Here is a 20,829-nt window from a genome sequence, read left to right as displayed (position 1 = left end):
GATTCACACAATGTATAAACCTACACCGTTGATGAAGAACGAGAATTCTTAACCACCCGTAACAACATAGATTTAATGGGATATTAAAGAGATGTTATCTAATAGAATTCAATAGAAACCATATTATACAAAGTAATACGAAAAAAAGATTAAGAAATTACGGTGATCCGAAAATTTGAGAAAAAAATAATTCTTACCAATTAAAGCTTTAGATCACAATTATTATTAAATTATAATATATTGTCCAATTAGTATTTATTTAGTCATTTAATTATATTTTACTATTCAAAATTATTTCAAATACATTTAGTATCAATACAAATATTTAAGCTCAAAAATAAAATTATTTGAATTATTTTTTATATATTTATAGTATATTCATGATATATAATAATAATAATAATAAAAAATATGGCACTGTGTAGATGAACAGTTTTTTTTTACTTATTTATAATATTATAATACATAATATTGTAAGATGTAACAATGAATATAATTATTATAATAATAATATATAATGATCGACCACAATAATGCTCGGAAATATTATAATTAAATCACGGAGTATCGCCTTTTAGATGCTTGTAACAATGTACCTACTTAACTTTAATTTTTCTTTTAATTCACAACTTCATTTAAAAAAAATAAAAAAATCAGTTAAACTTACAATATGTATTTATTATATAATATATATAAAGAAAGAATATATTATATGTGTGTTTCTTTTTTCTGTTAAAATACTTAATATTTAGATGTCTAATGCTAAATATAATCTTTCGTGAACTATAACAACTATACGTCTGTTGTCAATATACTCATTATCCCTTTGAGGTATTTTTTACTTGAAATAAATAAATAAATATGTAGTTGTATAATGTATACCTATTGTATACTTTATATAGTAATAATAATAATAATATGATTACAACATAGAAATTAAGCGTGCAAATAGAGATAATAAAAAAATATTAGGTGATATTAAGTGTATATAATATACCTACCTATGGGCTTTAGGTATAATATATAATAATTAAATAATGAAATAGCTAGGGTAACCATGGTTCAATAACGGCGTTGAAGGGGTGGACCGAGCAAATATTTTGTTCTATAATATTGAATGAAGTGAGCCCAATAATGATTTTCGTATTGACTATTGAGTTATGTAAATATTTGACCAATGTTGTATAGCAATGAATTTCTTGAATTCAAAAATCTTTATTAAGTTATGGACCAGTACCAAGGTATATAAATATGTGGCTATACCTGCAAATTTTTAAGTAAAATTTTTACTCAAGGTTAGGCTGCCTTATTTTGTATACATATAAGACGCATTATCAAACGTTAGTTTAGTTTATTATTGGTACCTACGGAAACGTCGGAAACATGATAACATTGTTTAGGCACTACTGCACTAGGCTAAACATTATAACCTATTATTGTATTCAAATATAAAATTATAAACAATAAACTGCACGCTATTATAGGTACAGTGTACACTCGTTATAAATATTAATTTTTATCATTTATTCATTTTCAAATTGACAAATTAACAAATTCCATAAAATTAAGCAGCAGATTAAGTGTTTTGGAAAATATTCCAAAATCAATTTGTTATAATATAGCGTAGCGATTCATCAAAATAATTTTTAATAGTAATAATAATTATTATTATTATTATAACATAACGTTCAAATCAATTCATCATTCTTACTTAAAAATCTATAGAAATTTGTTTCAGATTAAACACAGACAACTGTAAAAATATATCGTTTTATTTTTTATTATAATAGTATTTTTTACTCTTAATAAAGTTCAATTTTTTATCAATTCAAAGTTAATCTATTGGTGGGTTAATGATTTTAATAAAAAGCACATTAATAGCTTTTGTTAAAAAATTACCGTACCTGTATAGGTAATTAATGTTCACTAACGGGATTTATTTCTATGTAATAACGCATATATTTTTTAATAATATATGAAATGTGTTAAAAATATTCTACTAGACGTTGCAGAATTTTGTCGGTATCAATTTTGTTTTTAAGCAGTACCGTTTGATGATATGATCATATATTATATATGGTTTTACTTATTATATTTTTTGATTGCCTAGGTTGACCTAACGCTGTCGCCGCCTTCGGACTTGTCTATGATATCATTGATAACTTATTCATACAAGACGGTGTGCAACGGTCGGTAGGTATATTATACTGATATTATAATACATATATAATATACACGTCATATGTATGGCCTAGTTTCTTTGCCGCTTTCTTAAGGTTTACTTCTTTCGTGTGCTCTAAGACTTTAAGTTGATGTCAAAAAACACGTCACCCCGATAGAAACCCATTATGAGTAATTAAACTTGTATTATTAATGAAGCCGCATATAGACTCAGTTTGAATATAAACACATACACACACGCAAGACCTGGGATCTTGCGCCGTGAAAGGTATTATCGTGTATACACACACACCATATTCTTGGTATAATATATGTAAATATGATGGTAGGTGTATACTGCCCTCGCCTACCTACCTATAATATATTATATAATTTTATAATATTATGTGTTAGGTATGCATACGAACCAGCTCGAGACCGTATGGCGGCTTCAGTATTATACCTATAAAGTCAACGGAAATTAAATATCATCTGCACGCTGTAATACGCACGAAGCGCGTTGTTTAGTCGTTTATCCGGTGTGTTTTTTGGATACACTTTATCATTATTGTAATATAAATAGGATTGCAAGAGAAATACTCTTTATTGTCTTCGAGTTTCAAATGGCTGTGAACCGCAAAGACACCTAACGGCGGTTGTAAAGCGTGTTAAGTTTAAGTGGACTACGGTCTACGAACGCAGTGTTCTCGCAGAAACACCTTACCTACCGAATAAATAAACTAATCGCCATGGTAATAATACCATGATATTCAGAAGTGATTTTTAACAATATTATTTTACAGCGTTTTTTCTTTTTCCACCAACTTGTTTATTTATTTTCCAATAAAACATTTTGGAATTACTTTTTCTAAGCAATTCTTCTTTTCTTATCCGTTCGTTGAAAAGCTCATTTAAACTACCGGAAATTAGTATATGTAGGTCGATACATTTTTGCCTTCACTCTTAATGGATTTGTTATGAATTGTTTATCAGACATCATGATTTATGATTTATTTTTCTTAAGATCCTAATCAACCATTCGTTAATCTAATAGGTACATCAATTTTCAAAAAAAAACAATACTTTTCGATGAATAATTGCTTATTTTTCAAATTATTTATATTTTATACTATTTACACGTTTTTGTGTTTTGTTTATTAGAAATTCAGAAATATATTTCCCAATCTATAATTAAATTTTTACATTAAGTGATACTGGTATGGAGTGTTTAGGTGAATGATGAAGCTTGTGTGAAGAATCCATCCATTAATGAAACTTCGTAGTTTATAAACAATTAAATGTATTAAGTTTGTTAAAATATTCATATTTTCATAATACTATGATTTACCACACACAAGAAAATAATTTCTGCTGCTTATTCGTATATTCTATGGATAGTTATATTATTGACTAATAAATATTGATATGGTTTTCGATTTAATTGTTATTAACTATGCAAGGTTCCGTTATGACCTACAAGAACTTACATCCTAGCCTCGTGTATATAAAATAAGCTAAATCAGCATTGGTCCAGTATGAGCTAGGCATGTGCTCTAAATAGTGAATATCCACTTAGGCAATTGAAGTCCAATCGTCGATCCATAACTAATCATGATATTTCATTAAAGATACATAAATATAGGTATGATATTTTTTTATAAGCATAATTCATCAAAATCTCAAAAATTTGTAAATTATTTTGTATATAATAATATTATTATACAATTATTAATTGTAATTACATTTTTGTCAATTTTACTTCATATACCACAAATTAAAAAAATTACATGTACACGGAAAAAAAATGTGGTTAAAAAAACCATTTAAATGGTTACTCGACACCAAAATGTTGGTGTAGTATAGTGACAGCCACACACCATAGATAAAGTTACCATATGAATTCGGTTGATGTATTATGGTTATTTTAACTGTGTAATATAGTTATGTTAGCTATAACCAAATATGTTATTATAGCCAAATTTAAATGTAATAATTATCATACTATTAAGTCACTTATACTATAAAATATGGGTAATCTCACTTTAATTGTTATTTAAACTGGCTATAGAAGAAAATAACTGTTACCATATTATTAATGTATTTCTACTTTAAGATATAGGTGACCATACTATATCATTTTATTTGCATCCACCCAAAAAATATATAATTATTACCATAATTTTTATTTATCTATATTATACAAACTAATTGATTGTACTTATGTATACATTAAATTTCACCAAAGAAAAATGCTAGTGTCACATTAGTTTATATAGTTCACTTAACTTTTTATTATGTGTAGGTACCTATACCTATGTGTATACAATTATAACATTCATAATATATTGCATGAAGTATAATGTTTAATATGTACCTATTTGCTACTGCAGTAGCATTAGACACTTTGTGCTTTGGTCATTTTCTATAAAATGTAGACATCTAATCTAAACAAAAGTAAATTAAATAATAGGTATCATGGGTATTTCATATTATAACATGTGTATCTTGAATGCATTGAATATATTTATGTACAATAACTAGGTAATAGATTGAAATTTGAGCTATAATATTATATTGTTTTAAAAAATGAATAGATATTCATATCTATTCATTGTCTATATGCATAGACAATTAAACATGTTAATGCACATAAAATAAAAAGTAAATATATAATGTAAATACTTATACATTAATATTATGGTTGATTTAGATACATGTAATAGGAAAAATATGTAGGATTATAACAATATAATATAAAAATTGTTGTTTTATTTATTTATTATTTAAAAAAAATACAAAAATACAAAAAATACAACACTATGTAATATAATATAATAAACCATTCGGGTGAATATGATAACTAGTTGGTTTTTTATATGGTAACTCGGTTATTTTAATTTTTACAATTTCTTTGGTATTATTTACAACATATGACTGATAATGGTCGTCAAAACCATTTGTACAAAATAAAGAGCAAATAGCTACAGGAATCATGTCTGGTAAAATATAAATATGCTTTATTAATCCATACACTGGTAAACTAGTTACTTTATTTATAGATATAACAACACACATATTGTTAGTGGAATAATGAGTACCATTTACATTAACCCATGAAATAAATGTATAACCACTAACATCATTCAAGACACTAGAAATATTTTTTAGTTCCTCCTCAGAAATAAAAATTGTTTTACCAATCTTAAATAGGGCAGATAGATTAAAATTAATACTGTTGGCTACTCGATGAGCTACTTTGAGTTGGTTTTTCAAAAATAAAGTGTAGCAGATATTTTTTCTGCTGGTTATAGCTTGTGCAGCCACTTTTGACTCCTTGTGTTTAGCCTCAAAACGCATTGACCAAATATTTATCAATGGACCTACTCTTTCCATTATAGAGGGATAGTGCAATAGATGATGGTGCTTAGGCTTTAAATTGGTTTTGAACAATTTTGTATATAATTGATGATGTTCATCAATTAAGTTTTTTAATATAAATGGACATTCAGGTCCAACACTGTGTGATGTTGCTATATCTAATATTTTATTTAATACAATATATAATTGCCAGATTTCTGAATTTCTAGGAACCATATCTCCTATTAACAGACCTAGATATCTAGTTAAGCACCACATTTCACTAGCAGTAGTCTTTAACATTAAAGGCTTGTTATTTTTTAAATTATTTTCTGAAATTGCTTGAGGTCTATTTCTAATGTCGGTAGGACCATATCCAAAATACTGTATCCTTTGATTTAGTGTCTCTAAACTAAAATATTTAAAATCAATTATAAAGAGCCTTAAAATACCTGTTAAATCATAATTACAAACACCCTCTAGTAAGTCATGCATGAGGTCGACAGAATAATTATGAACAACATGAAAAGAGGTAACATCATTCCAAATACAAGATTCGACAACACCAGTTGTGGATAAGTTTTTAATGTTAACATCAATTGAATAATTTTCCACTGTTCTAAGTTTAGAAGTATCTTGGAGTGTTAAAGAATTACATTCAGCTTTGGAACATTTGCAAAATCTACAAGGATAGTTTGCATTAAAACTTTCCGAAAACCCTAAAATGCTGTGTAAGCCTAAATTATCACCTAATATTAGAGCTAATGATAAATATATTTGAATATTTTGATTGTCAACACATATCTGAATACCCCTGGACTCCAAATCATTAATTTCTAAAATTATGTGTTTGAAGAGTTCCCGATTCCCTACCAGTTTCTTGTCAGTAGTGTTAAACAATAAAACCATAAAAATGTTTTCTAACTTAGAAGCAAATTCAGGAGGGCAACCAGGCAAACTTACATAAATTGCTCCTAACTTCTGTATTCCAGCATGACTTCCAAGGGGGTTATTTGTTTCAAAATCATCAAAATACAGAAAAAAAGGAATTAATATTTTATCAGAGAGTAAAATTTTATCTCTCCACATTTGACTTTGTATAAAATTATGGATCAAATTATCATTGGCTTCTATTATAGTTTCTGAATATTTCAAAAAGGTATTATATACATTTGGTACTTCAAAAAATTGTCTAAATAATTTCTCTAGTTGTACGCTATAGATTTTGACAGGAATTGATTTAATAATCACATCTCCTCTTTGGAGAGAATCATTTGGTCTATAACCTACAATAGATCCAAGTGGTTTTATCAATGTACCCAAGCTGTGAAATGCTATAAATCTTTTATGTTCAGTATTTAAATTTTTGAAAGGATCACACAAAATATTAAACTTAACATTTAGGCGTATTATGGAATCACCAGCAAAATTTGATTCTACTTCAGTTTTCAAAGGAGGAACTATATCATTTAAAAATGTTGTTATATCATTCATAATACTTTGAACTTTATTTCTTGGTAACCCTGACTCGTTATACCATTTTGACAATAATTCTACTGCTTTATTATTAACAAATGATTCATAGTTGTCACCATTGTCAGTTACAATGGTGATGGACTCATCCAATACATTATTATTTATAATATTAATACTAGATGCATCAGGTAAGTCAAAATGATCGTTGTTAGAAATGTTATTCAAATCATGTGAAATTGGAGAACTGTTAATATGACATTTTACATGTTTTTTAAATGAATTTAGGCTACTAAAAGACCTTAAACAGTTATCTTCAAGGCACTTATAAAATGTTATATTGTTTGCATGATAAACTTTGAAATGTAAAAATAATAAATTAAAATTTGCAAGATTTGATAAACATTTAAAACATTTAGGCATTTTTAATGTAAGAATGATACAAACATATAACATATAATTAGATATAAACAGTACAATGTAATTTATATAAACAATAGTTTAAATGTAGGTAGGTAGATACCTAATACAGAATAGGTAATTTTATTATAACAATTAAAAAATGAACATATTTTGTTATAGAAAAATTAAAGTTCAATAGTATAGCACTACATATTAATAATTTATAATTTAAATGTTATAGATAATATAACAGTATATAAGATTATCAAAAGAGTATAGTAAGTTACTTTGAAAAATATGATAATATGTAATAAATAGTATTTTATATAAACAAAAAAAAATAATATGACTATCAAAATTGTTTTAGATCATTTAAGATTATATTTGTGGATGTGAATCGTTTGTCGTGATCGGTGGTAATATTATAAAAATATTTTTGGATAAATTCCCATAAATGTTCAGATTCTTTCGGATAATTGAGGTTTAACGAAAAAAAACTTTTAAACGCCAGATCAACTGCTTTCATAGGTGTTTCTACTTTAAATTGGTACTTATTAATTATCACATAAGATGCAGTTACCTTAAGAGGATTTTCGATGTCTAGACATAAAAATGTAATATATGGTTGTACTGTAGTGTTTGATCTTTTAGCCTTGTTTTCTTTTTGGCAATATATGTCATTCATTTGTGTTGCAGACTGTAAACATAATAGTAAAATTATTTTTGTTAAGTAGGTATTTAGTTATGTATAGTATATTGTAGCTACATAGATATTGAGGGTATATATTTAGGTATATGTAAATTAGAAAACAATTACTTTAGCAAAACAAACAAATCCATCAGCAATTTCTTCAGTTGAAGGTCTCCACTTTTCAACTTTTCTTTTCTTTGAACCATTTGACGTAGATGAGCAAATTGTTTTCGATTGAAATATTCTTGGAAGAATATATAATGCAGCTATATTAATGTCTACAATTAGAAACATAAAAATATTAATTATCAAATAAAGAAATCTATATAGGTACATAGTATATCTGAAGGTTAAGTTAGGTTAGGTTAGGATAGATGTATCCTCAGTTCTCGATTTGTAGGCTTAGCAATCAAACCAAAAAAAAATGTTAGATTTAGGTACCCTGCATAAAAAAATATTATATCTTTGTAGATATAATTACCTGGATTTTCTGGTTTGCTAAGCACTTCTAAATAGCTAAAATATTGTACTTCCTTTACAATTTTAGTTTGACACTTTTCTAAATACTTATAAAAAATGTTGACAAAATGTTGGAAACTGTTATAAAATGCAACTTCTTTATTTGGAAAAAGTAGATCAAAATCCAAATCAATCTAAAATAATATTACGAACATTATAATTAAATTAAATTATTAAAATAGTAGCCAGTAGGTATATTAATACTTTAAACAGTTATAACTGCAGTCTGCAACTGCTACATATTATACAATATAGGTTTCAGGTATACTATATATTAAAAAATTATCATTTTACTTTTCCCCTCTAACTGATCTTTCATCATATTATAAAAGGTAAATATAATAATACATAAGTATATGTTTGTACATATAGCTACTTAGGTATGCTTTTACATTTTTACGTATATACTAGGTATTGTTTTTAAGAGGATAACAAAAATAATTTTTAATTATAATTTTTATTAGTTTATTATAAGACTGTAAATTAAATTAAAGATTGTACCTAATGAAAAATGATGACAATTAAAAGTACCTGCCATAGGAAGTCTTTAATTTAGTCTATTATTCAAATCATCTTGTTTTAATTTACCTATTGGCTATTTTAAATAAAAATCTATCCACATTATGTAAGTAGTAGGTACAAAACTTTAAAAACTTCAGAATTTGTTTAATTTACCTATTGTAATTTATACTAACCAACTGACACGCATTAACACCTCTCATGGCTGGATAACTAATAAAATATTCTAGCTCTAGGTCACTCTCTAATAATTTCTTGTACCTATAATCACTTGTTTTGGCCCATTTGTCTAGTACAACAGTCATCGGCTCATCATTATTTCTTAGCCAAATTATCATATCATCCAAAACTATTTTCAAAACAATTCTAAAATGTTAATATTTAAATAAAAAGAAACAATGTGTTTTAATAAAATAATGCAAAGGAAAAATTAGAACCTTCATTTGCTTCGATGGTTTCGTATAATGTATTTGGTTTTACTTTAGAGCTGTTTTGTAACTTCCGAATGTCTTTTCGTACATTGCAGTAACGGTCCCATAATTTACCTCGTGCTAATTTAATATTTTTATTTATTTTTTGAAATGGTGTATAATAAATGAATTCCGATTCTGTTTCAAAACATTCAACAATCTCCTTTGCTAACTGTTGAATTTGGGCTGAAGATAATGTCTCATTTAAACTTTTTTTTAGTTCATGATCAATAATTAACTTCACCATTTTACTTCTCATACTCATATTGCATATATTATTTTGTTCATAAAGTCTTATTATCATATTTCCCTCTTGGGACTTTTGTAGTATATTTTTTATATTACCATTATTACTTCCAGTAGTTCTAGGATGTATATACACCTATATGATATATATATATATATATATTAAAAATCTAATTATTTAAGTATATATATTACCTACAGTAACATTAAAGAATTACAATAATTTATTACTTTGGGAGATTGTGATGTTGGGAGAACAGGATCTTGGTTAACTGTGGAATCATTTCTTATACCCTCAAGAGGTTCAAATTCAATAACATTAATATCAGCAATGTTTATTTCATTTTGACTGGATAGTTCTAACACCTTTAATACAAGATAGGGTTGATATAGATAGGTTTATACAGAAAAATGTGTACATACAATTTGGATGTTTAAAGAAAAATGGAGTAAAAAGCATAACTTATTTACTTACTGGAACAGTAATACTATTTTTAAACAAGTTAAATTTGTTTAAAAATTTTGATAGGTAACCGACTTTTGGGATCAATGTTTTGATCATATCTTCATCCAGATTTATCAATGCTTCTCTGTCTACCCCTTCATCTATACATTTGTTTAAACTAATTATAAATAGGTAATTTTTAAAAATAATATGAATTAAAAAATATACTTTAACATGATGATTCTATAGTATAAAATTGGGATCAAAGCTAAGATTATATAATAATATAATATGTAGATATTATATGCATCTTATATATTCTTAAAAAAAATTTTCATTGTTTGTGTAGAAGTATGTTATTTTTTATTGGATTAATTAATTTTTAATTGATAATAGCCTAATGAAATTGTTAATAATAATTAAAAACTTATTAATTTTTATTTTTGGTTGATAATATAAGTAGGTAGGTACTAGGTAGTACAAATACTGTAGTAATAGATATCTAATAAGTGTTAGTGCTTATAGATTCATTGTGTTTGTATATAATTATGATAAATATACAAATAATACATATGCATACGACATACCTATAATTACATAACCATAAAAACCTACATTTATGACGAACTTATTTAAAGAACCAATCTACTAATTAGGCAATATTGAGCTTTTACTGCCAAAGAAAAATATAAGGTATAAGTAAAATTTAGGTATCACAAATTCAAATAAAAATATAAAAACATACAAATACCTAAGCTAATTGTACAAAATGCATGAATTAATTTACAATACACATCATAAAAACAATACCAAATTTATAAACTGTGTAAAATGTAACATAGGTAGGTAAACAATAAACATACCTTCAAATGTTTCAATCAGCATCCCCAAATTCCAATCATTTAATATTTTTTTTGTAAATTCATCTGCCATGATCTATACATACAAAATAATAAATTATACCTAGGTACTCTCTATTTTTATTGTTATATTTATTACCTAGTAACTATCAGTTATTATAATAAAGATATTGGTCTATACCCACTCATCTCTTAAATAATTAAACTTAAATAGGTAGTATTTATGTCTCTTTGTAGTAGAACTAGAGTATACATATATTCTATAAATATAAACATAGGCGGAATTCATTGACATTTCATAGTTAGCATACTTATTTATTGAAATTTGTAAATACACAATAATTTAAGTAGGTGTGAAAATAAAGATTCTAAATTAATATCAATGTAATATAAATAATCAATAGGTACCAATTGTAATCGTAAATACTAAATTATGAAAAATAACTAAAAATAATATACCTATAATATAAATATATAATTATAGGTACTTACCTAAAGATGAGTTTATTTTTTTTGATACAAACTTGAATCAATATAAGATCTTATAGACGTTGACGTGAAAACTGATCTAAACTAAAATCTTTACACTAAGTCGGAGGTCTAAAACTGCAATGAATACGAAAATACGAAACAAGAACTATTGCACTTTTGCATTTGCACTGTGACTAGCGGGCAGCGGCATATTACCGAAGTCCGAAACAAAGAAAAATAATTTCGACGAGTTCCTACTACTATACTTCCATAAATTTCTGATTCCTATAAGTACTCACCGACGTACCTAGAAAAACTTATTTTCGCCAATGCATTTATACAGGTTTGTGATTTACATTGCAAGCGAGTGGCTGCAACTGGCACGCGCATTATTATATGGTCGCCCGCGTGTACAATGTATGTAGACAAAGAAAATAATGCCCATATACAACAAACATAATAACATGGTTGATATAAATTTCGGAAATATTTAGTGTACATATTTATTTGGACAATTTAACTATAAGTTAATAACTAAAACTGCATTGTATTTTTCACCAAACGGGCATAGTTATAACAAATATATTATGGTAATATCAACTATTATATTTTTAACCATTTACCATACCAAAATTATTTTTTTCCGTGTATATTTGGTGTAGTGGTAATATAGTGGCATACGCTTAAACAATCATAACATTTAGGCAATACAATTTGAAAAAAAGGTGGACAAGTGGGTAGGTGGTTCTAGGTACAGCTATCCTGTACAGTATAGTCATTGATATGGATGGTTTATATTTTAATCTAATGCAAATCATTGCATACGAAAAACGATTCTGAACGGACACATTGTGTCATCCTAGCACACTCGTATCAACACTCCATCAATAATTATATATATATATATATTGTACATTTGTACTCAATTAGGTATATATACACTGTTTGAATGTAATTTATTCAAAGAAAACGAATACTATATTGTCGCGATCTGACCATTATAAAATTCCCAACACTGTTTGCCGTACAAAATTACGAGTAGGTACATATATAAATGTAAATTGTAAGACCAGCCAATTTGTTTGATTATTTACGATTTCATAACTTCAATGCAACAAAAACATTAAACATTATACTAATATTTAATCAAATTATAAATTAATATAAAAATAATGCAACTTCATGGAACTGAAATCATTGTAATATACAAACGATATTAAACGAATAACAATTATGTATTAGTTTGAAGTTGATAATAATATAGAGTATTTCAGTGTATATATACGACCGGCCACCGGCGTTTAACTTTTATAAATAATGTGAAACTGAAAACAATATAAACTTATTAATTATTAATGTAAGTACTCAGAAAAAAGTTAAAATATCGTTGGTTGGACGTCAATATGTCGTACATTTACGTAATTTGTTAGGTACCTACTGCAGGCAACGGTTATAATATTGCTGTTGGCTGCTGGATTGAGAAATTTAAAATTTTGGTATTTCACTCGAAATAATGTTATTATATATTATATTATTAAGCGTTTTCTGTCTTCGGCATGCTTGTATATATATCTTATAAAATATCATAATATACGACGCGTATTTATAAAATAAAAGACCAACATTATTGAGTTGTATAAAAAATATGTTATAATATTATACGCTGCAGTGCATGGTTCTGTAACGATGACGACCAGTCACAATCCTCAAAAAACTGTTACGTACATTATTACCTATTATACGTCGTGTGTGTACATAGAGCCGGTATGGGTTATTAAGGATGATATTATGATCATGGATCATTGTGCGGTTTCGAACGGGAGAAGTATGAGTGTGCTCGGAAGACGTAGTCGGAGTGGCGGGAAGGGTTGACGAATGCGTCGAATAAATTATTAGAGACGGCGTGCAGTGGCAGAGGGACGGACAAAAAAAAAATGATCTTGGGAAAGTTCTACGACCAAATTACCTGAATGGCCCTCGGGGTTTGGTTTTCCTCTTATTATTCGGTGAGGAGAGAGGGGAAAAAAACTCGTCTGGTCCAAAACGATTGCCTCTCACGTTCGGCTTATCCGGCCGTCGAACACGTTTCGCGGGTCCGATCGAACGCCATTTCTCACGCGGGGCGGTGCGACTACGGCCGACGGCGGAACGCGTAATTTATATATATACAATAATACGAGACCGCAAGAGACAAATCGAATCGTTTATACCAATGACACATACCCCTTTGTTCTTATTACCGATACTGATCGGTTGAGTATACAGAGCTATATATATATATAATATTATATTATACCAATATTGTATATATATATATATTAATAATAAATACGAAACGGCCCCCGGGAGGACGTAGGTGGGTAGGTACCTATATACAACTATAGTGGTTTGAACTATTCGTGGACAATTTGTCATGTGATTTTCACGTTTACCATTACAAATCAACACGTATAGGCGCGTATGATATAATACCTAATGATATAAGGTATATTATAGTAAATTCAAAAAAATCCTCATTGGATATTCCAATATGCAAATCGTTCGAGTTGGTTTATTTTCTAAGTAAACGTTTTTTTTTTTTTTAATCTTAATATTTTATATCGTATTTTCTAGCACAAACAATATTAATGATAAAATATATAATATATACTAACCTATAGGTACAATGTATGTGATAAATATAATATTATATTGATAAACGGATAGGTCGTATACTTTATAGAGGTACACACCAGGATCAAGGGGGCTCCGGAATCACTTTTCTCTTTGCATTAAAAATACATTTCAAAAAAGAAAAGAAAATTTTATTACAATATGGTAAAGTTTGTGACCTAGTAAAAATGGAAGTTGTGAACAACGTGGTTCAATGTAGTGGGTACCTACACAGTATTACCATGTAATTATTAAATTATTAATTCAATAATTAATAATGTAAACATATTAAATTATGAATAAATTGCCTAATATAAATAATAATTAGGTGTTTTTGACGTACATGATATTCACGTGAAGTGACAATATATTTTTATAGATTATTTATAATTATTTTGATAATCTTATTAGTTTAAACTTTTTTTTATGGTTATAAACACTAAAATATTTAAAAAAAATAATATCCAACCGTAAAATAGTAATTACAATTCTTTTTTAATTGAGAATGGTTGAAGTTTGAGAGTTTAAAAGGGCCTATTATGAGTGTCTGCTGGTGTGCGGAGCCCATAGTGAATCCGGGCTTGTATAATATAATAATTAATAATTAATAATATACCTATCTAAATTTACGTATGAATAAGTAATTTAACATACCTAACAGTTAATATCAAATATTTTATAATAAAAGTTTCTTAACTAGTTACGTACGATTTTGTATGTATGACACAATGATGTTGCTTAGACTCTTATATTGGTTATGATAAATGCTGAAATTTGTAGTTAATTTTTGTTTACTGAAAAGTATGGTTTATGAAATTTGATATGAAAAATGGCGTTGTGGTATCAAAAACCATAATTTTAAATTAAATTACCAGCTAGTACAGTTTAATTAATAACATAAGTTTTAACTAACGTTCAACGAATATAATTTAAAGGAACCCTAAATGTTTAATATAAACTTCTAATGGTATAGATACTTTTACATTTTCAATATAATACCTATTACCTACTCTTTGTATGAAATATTGATCTTGGCGTTTTAGTATTGTTGAACAGTGTCAGTGACAGTTAATTGATTTTGTTGGGGGGGAGGGGATATATTTTTTAAAAATTTAAAATTTCTTACAATTTAAGATCTTAGTCTATGGTTTTTATTATCACTTATCAGAACAAAAATTAATTTCAACATCAAAAATTGTAAAGTGTGAACAGATTAATTTTATAAATAAGTATTATTATTCCCTTATATTCTCCGCTCAGAATCGTTATGCGTAGGTATTCCATGATTTATCATAGAATTAAATTTAACACATTAATTACTGTGACCTACAACAACTACTCAATGTAGAAGTAGACTGTCTTTACGCCTACTACTAGTAACATGCAGCAGTGGTAGACGCGAGTTTTCGATTATTTGTATTTGTTATTACTTATTATATTCAACCCAATAATAAAATAGTAAGGGTCTTTTGAACTGTACGTTATAAAGTTATTTGTGATTAGAAATTTAAAATAAACTAAAATAAATTCACACTATGATGTTTTGGGTATAAGTATATGGGTAACGAAAAATGTTGGCGGCCCTTTATAATATTATAGTAAGTAATCTATTGGTATATATATATATATATATGTATAGCAAATAATTTGTAAATAACATTGCAAAATGGTATTTCTCGTTTACCAGTGTTGTCAGAGAACAATAAATATTATTTAATTTACATGTTTACCCCTTCATAATATATATTATTTTCCAATTATTTATGATTCGGGACCGCTTGGCACCATGACGGAGGGTGGGAAACCAGAGGATTTACAGATCTCATCGTTTTCTTACACGCTGTACATGGACATACATTTTAATAGCGGAGGGGGCTGTGATTGTCGGTCGCGATGAATCATATCCCTCACCATGCCACTACTACAACATAAATTTGGTAGCATTTGATTAAAATCGTCTGTGGGACAAAGTGGAACCGCACAGAACCACCTACCCTATAAGTGTTCTAGACGTGTACATAATACTGCTGACAAATGGACGGGTTAAGCAGACGCACAAAAGCTTGGGCTTTAAAAGAACAAGATCCTCCTCGTTTCTCGGCTCTCACTGGAAACGATCCAAACACACCTTTGGCTAGTCTTCTTGCAAGTTGTTGAAGGATAACTTAAATAGAAGATACCCCTTAAAGGTAGGGGTTGTTTAGCGTTTAAGAACATACTACACCTACAACTCCACAATAAACATTATTGCCTACTTCAATCCCATTATTTAAACTGTTTTAACTATTAAATTATAAAAATTAATTATTTATTTATACATTCTATTGCGTACTGTGTGACTATACAGCGAGACAAGAGAGGATAATTTTAATTTTAAATGCTTAAAAAAACTACTCGTTTAATATCCGATATTTTTATTAAATGTATTTATATTATTTACCTACATATTAACATTTTTATCAAAGTGTTCTGCGTCTATATTATGTAATTGTGCAATTAAGAATCTAAACTAAAAAAATATAAGAATGGTTTCACCAATAAATATGGAGTGAAAAAATAAGGATGGTTCAAAAATGGTAGAATCCCATGACGTGCCAACCTTAATTTTTCCGAAAAAAATTCGAGGAAAATTATTAGGTACTTTTTGAATTACAAATGTTTTGTACGTAATATATAGTTAAGAGAATCGCCTGAAACACGTACAAAAATATGTTTGTAAGAATTACATACGAAGGCTGTAAAACATAACATTAGAAATATCAGCGTCTGATATTTGAAACAAACCTATTCTTCGGTTTGACTTGACATATTTAAATATTTTGTTGGATTATCCGACTCGTAGGCTAAACAAACCAATAACCACAGTAAAACAGTTTTGTATAGGTTTTGAATAGAACCTAACCTCGGAAATAAGAAGTAGGTAAATTAAGCTATAAAATATTGTGCATATTTTATAAACATATTTTTGTTATTTTCCACATTTATTAACTCACATTCTTTTCTATGTCGATGTTTATGTGAATATTTAACGCACTAATACAGTTATACCTACTAAATTCTAAATAATACGTTTGTTCCGACTAATCTTTACTTTATGATTACCTTTATTACCTACTATTGTTATTAGTTATTACTTGTTACCTACCTATTAATATATTATGTTCTCGAAAACTCTATTTTCGAATGTAGATTATAGCATATGGTTCCATTTTAGGAAATCTCAATTGGCCATTTGGAGAAACTTAACGGAAATGGTCTTTAAACGTTTAAATATAAATAGCTGTAAATCAAGAGCAATGAACAGAGGTATGTTATACAAAACATTGATGTGCATTTTCTGGACGTGTAATTTGTAACCTAATATTATTGCAGAAGGCCAATATAAAATTATTTTATTATTTTCCCCGCCACCGTATAATATCATTATTATTATTACTTATTACTTATTAGGTATATAATATTGTTATTCTATATTATTCTATGTTGAATAATATAGTACTGTTTTAAAATTAACATCGTTCCATATTCATGGGACTAAAAGCTATCCATTGTACATATTTTTTATTTTCATTGATAATAACTTATAATAATTATTCAATAATTGTTTTACGTTCGATATTTTATTACAGATTAACTATTTTATTATGTATGGCTCAAAATCAAATACATAAATTATCCTTTGCTGAAACACTATGCTACAATAATTATTATAATGTTATTATAATAAATTATAATGTTCAGCACACAAATTTATTTTATTAAAGTAAAAACCTTAATTTATGCACAACCGAACGAGTCGTTATTTTCTCTCGGACGTTTGTCATAAAAACAAAACAGACAAACACTGCGGCAGAAAATTGAAACTATGTGTTAATAACGTGAAAGTATGAAACGTATCTGAACATCCGATTCAGTGACATTAAAACAACAGAATATACATATCAAGAATTAAAAAATTATTGTATTCTGTTGTACGAGTACCCGCCTATATTTTATAGAAGATAGAAATTAATTAAGGTACTATAGGGTACATAATTCTTTAATTGTGCGACAGACCTCCGTTTTTGGTTGAAAGTAGTTTAATCTAGAATATTATTCTTATCCATCGTTATCCTTTCGAATTATTTTCCTAATTCCTTCTTCGTTCAAGTTGTATTCAATGATTACTTACCTATAATCTATATATATATTATTATATACTGCTATCTAGGAATTACCTGTTAATTTATTCTAATGGTGAAACCGCTTTATTTTTTAATACTGTATTAAGGGCACGTAACTCAATAACTGTCCAATGTGTGACCTATACTCAGCTATTGACCAACACAGAATTATTAATAATGACATTTCTGCACATATTTTTATCAGGTGTTACGTAAGTTGTCAAATTGTAATTTGTGAAATTTATGTTTTCAAAGCATCTTTCGCATGTCAAATAAGAATTCATCAAAATGTAGTTTGCTTTTTGGGTGTAGAGATCACCAACACTTCTTTTTATAAATATATTGCCTCAGTAATAAAGTGGACACAAGTGGTACCTACTTTTATTTTATATCACTGTTTCAGAATTTCGGATTGGCCTTCAAACACGAAAAAGAAAATTTTTAAAGTTACATCTAAATATTGTTTTTACTTATTCTATTACATTATTTTAATGTAGGTACCACCACATTCTTAATTAATTTGGACTTTTGAACAATGATTAATATAACCTATTTACTCAATTATTATTTTGAATTGATAGGTAATACATTTCAGACTTATAAAAATGAAACACATATTTTTTATCCTTCCTGAATAATATTTCGATAAAGCTATTCTAATGCAGTACCTACTCATAATAAAAATCACTAAAAATAATAAATAAATAAATAAAGGGCCATGCGTGTATCATTCTCGTTTAGATGATCACTCATTGTACATTTGTACCAGTGACGAAATAAGCTTAAATAAAGCTATTATTCTGCTTATGTAATGGCCTACATTATTAACACATACCTAATAGATATTATGTTATAATATTTCTCGTTTTGCTCTTTTAAATTTGCATCTTTATCCTTTTGAAAAGCATAGCCTCTTGATTTTTACGATAAAAGAATGTACCTAATGTCGATGTACAACATTATTACTGTCCAAGTAAAATATATGACATATTAATTCCAAACCTACTTAAATGTATGAAATATTGATATTGTACGAAAACTAAACTTTGTGACCTATAAACCTTTTATAAACATTGTAATATAAAATCCAAAACGGTATGGCTGATAACTTCTTATTAACTACAGTAAATACCTTAAAATAACAAATGCAAATAATTATTTTACTATTATTCTTCAATATAATATAGGTATACACAATTCAAATAGGCGCAACTAGGCCATTATTTTTAGGGGTGTACAAATTATAAAGATTTCCTGTATAATTTCCCCTTAACACTGTATATCTATTAACAATAATATAAAATGTATATTTATGTACTAGTGTACTACCTATATTTTTAATATTTTTGTGAAACATTAACAGTAAATATTAAATTGTGACAACTACATAATTTTTCGGCTAGTAAATTGTATATATTTAAATTACTGCTAGTTCAGACTTCTGAACGACGTGGTCCACCTCTCCTATCTCAATCACATCCTAATCAATAATGCTATTAAAATTATTTTTATTCAGTTGAGTAGGTACTTTATAACTCTGGCTGATTTGAACTAAAATTAGAATAGCTTTAAACAGGAAGACTTAGATCGTTAATTTCTTGTTAAGTAATTTTGTTTTTATTTTTAAATACTACATGTACTATAATGAACGTAAATAGGGAAAGCCTTAGTGGAGAGATATAGGTACCTATTTGGTATTATGTTGTTGTATCGTGTGTTGGCCCAAAACACAATATAAACAATCGTACAGTAACAAGTTATTCATATTTATTATAGTAATAAATAATAGATATGTTGGCTCAATAATATGCTGCCTAGTTATTAATTTTCTTTTTAATGTTATTACCGTTTTAATTTTGTTCAAAATACATTTGTATAATAATACCTATAATACATCAGTTTTTACTTTCGTTGATAATATTTATATTTTTCCAATAACTGTTATAATTGTTACTTTCTAAAAGTTTTCCTATATTCTTTTAACTTTTTTAAGTTTCTTTTCGTTTGTAAAGTAAAAGTTCTTTTTATTTTCAACATAAAACAATTACAATTTTTAAATTCGTAAACGCACGCACATCAACGATTAATGTAATTATAAACGAAGGATTATAATATCTCTCAGGCCACATAGGTATCTAAAGACTGAAATATTTTTATGCACCTACAATGTTTCATCACTCATAAAGCTTTATAGAAAAGTTATTAAGTCCAAGTGACGATAAGGAATTATTTTGATATAAGTCTTGATCGGCGGATAAGTAACCTAAACTATAGATGCCTAAACCAAATAAGATGATTTTACGTGTAAAGTATTTTGTAAAATGAATTAATTTAATATTGTCGTCCCTTCACCATTTCATCTCCACACCAAATAAATCACCCACTATCGCCAGCCGGCGTC

General features: G+C 27.3%; 2 protein-coding genes across 2 annotated transcripts; both read right to left on the bottom strand.

Moving 5' to 3' along the window:
• Positions 1-4,764: 4,764 nt before the first annotated feature.
• Positions 4,765-7,604, bottom strand: LOC132947507 (uncharacterized). The gene is made up of 3 exons (XM_061017813.1): positions 7,600-7,604; positions 5,358-7,237; positions 4,765-4,775 (listed from the first exon to the last, which is right to left on the bottom strand). The coding sequence occupies exons 1-3, from the start codon at positions 7,602-7,604 to the stop codon at positions 4,765-4,767; spliced, it is 1,896 nt and encodes a 631-aa protein (XP_060873796.1).
• A 38-nt stretch (positions 7,605-7,642) lies between these two features.
• Positions 7,643-11,215, bottom strand: LOC132947506 (uncharacterized). The gene is made up of 8 exons (XM_061017812.1): positions 11,146-11,215; positions 10,313-10,443; positions 10,069-10,203; positions 9,559-9,973; positions 9,298-9,470; positions 8,565-8,736; positions 8,210-8,361; positions 7,643-8,089 (listed from the first exon to the last, which is right to left on the bottom strand). Exons 1-8 carry the CDS (start codon positions 11,213-11,215, stop codon positions 7,745-7,747), a joined length of 1,593 nt encoding a protein of 530 aa, XP_060873795.1. The 3' UTR covers positions 7,643-7,744.
• Positions 11,216-20,829: the final 9,614 nt, after the last annotated feature.

This window comes from Metopolophium dirhodum, chromosome 6 (genome assembly GCF_019925205.1).
Source record: "Metopolophium dirhodum isolate CAU chromosome 6, ASM1992520v1, whole genome shotgun sequence".
Taxonomy (NCBI): domain Eukaryota; kingdom Metazoa; phylum Arthropoda; class Insecta; order Hemiptera; family Aphididae; genus Metopolophium; species Metopolophium dirhodum.
Note: the sequence above shows the minus strand (reverse complement) of the source record. Positions and strands in the feature narration are given on the sequence as shown.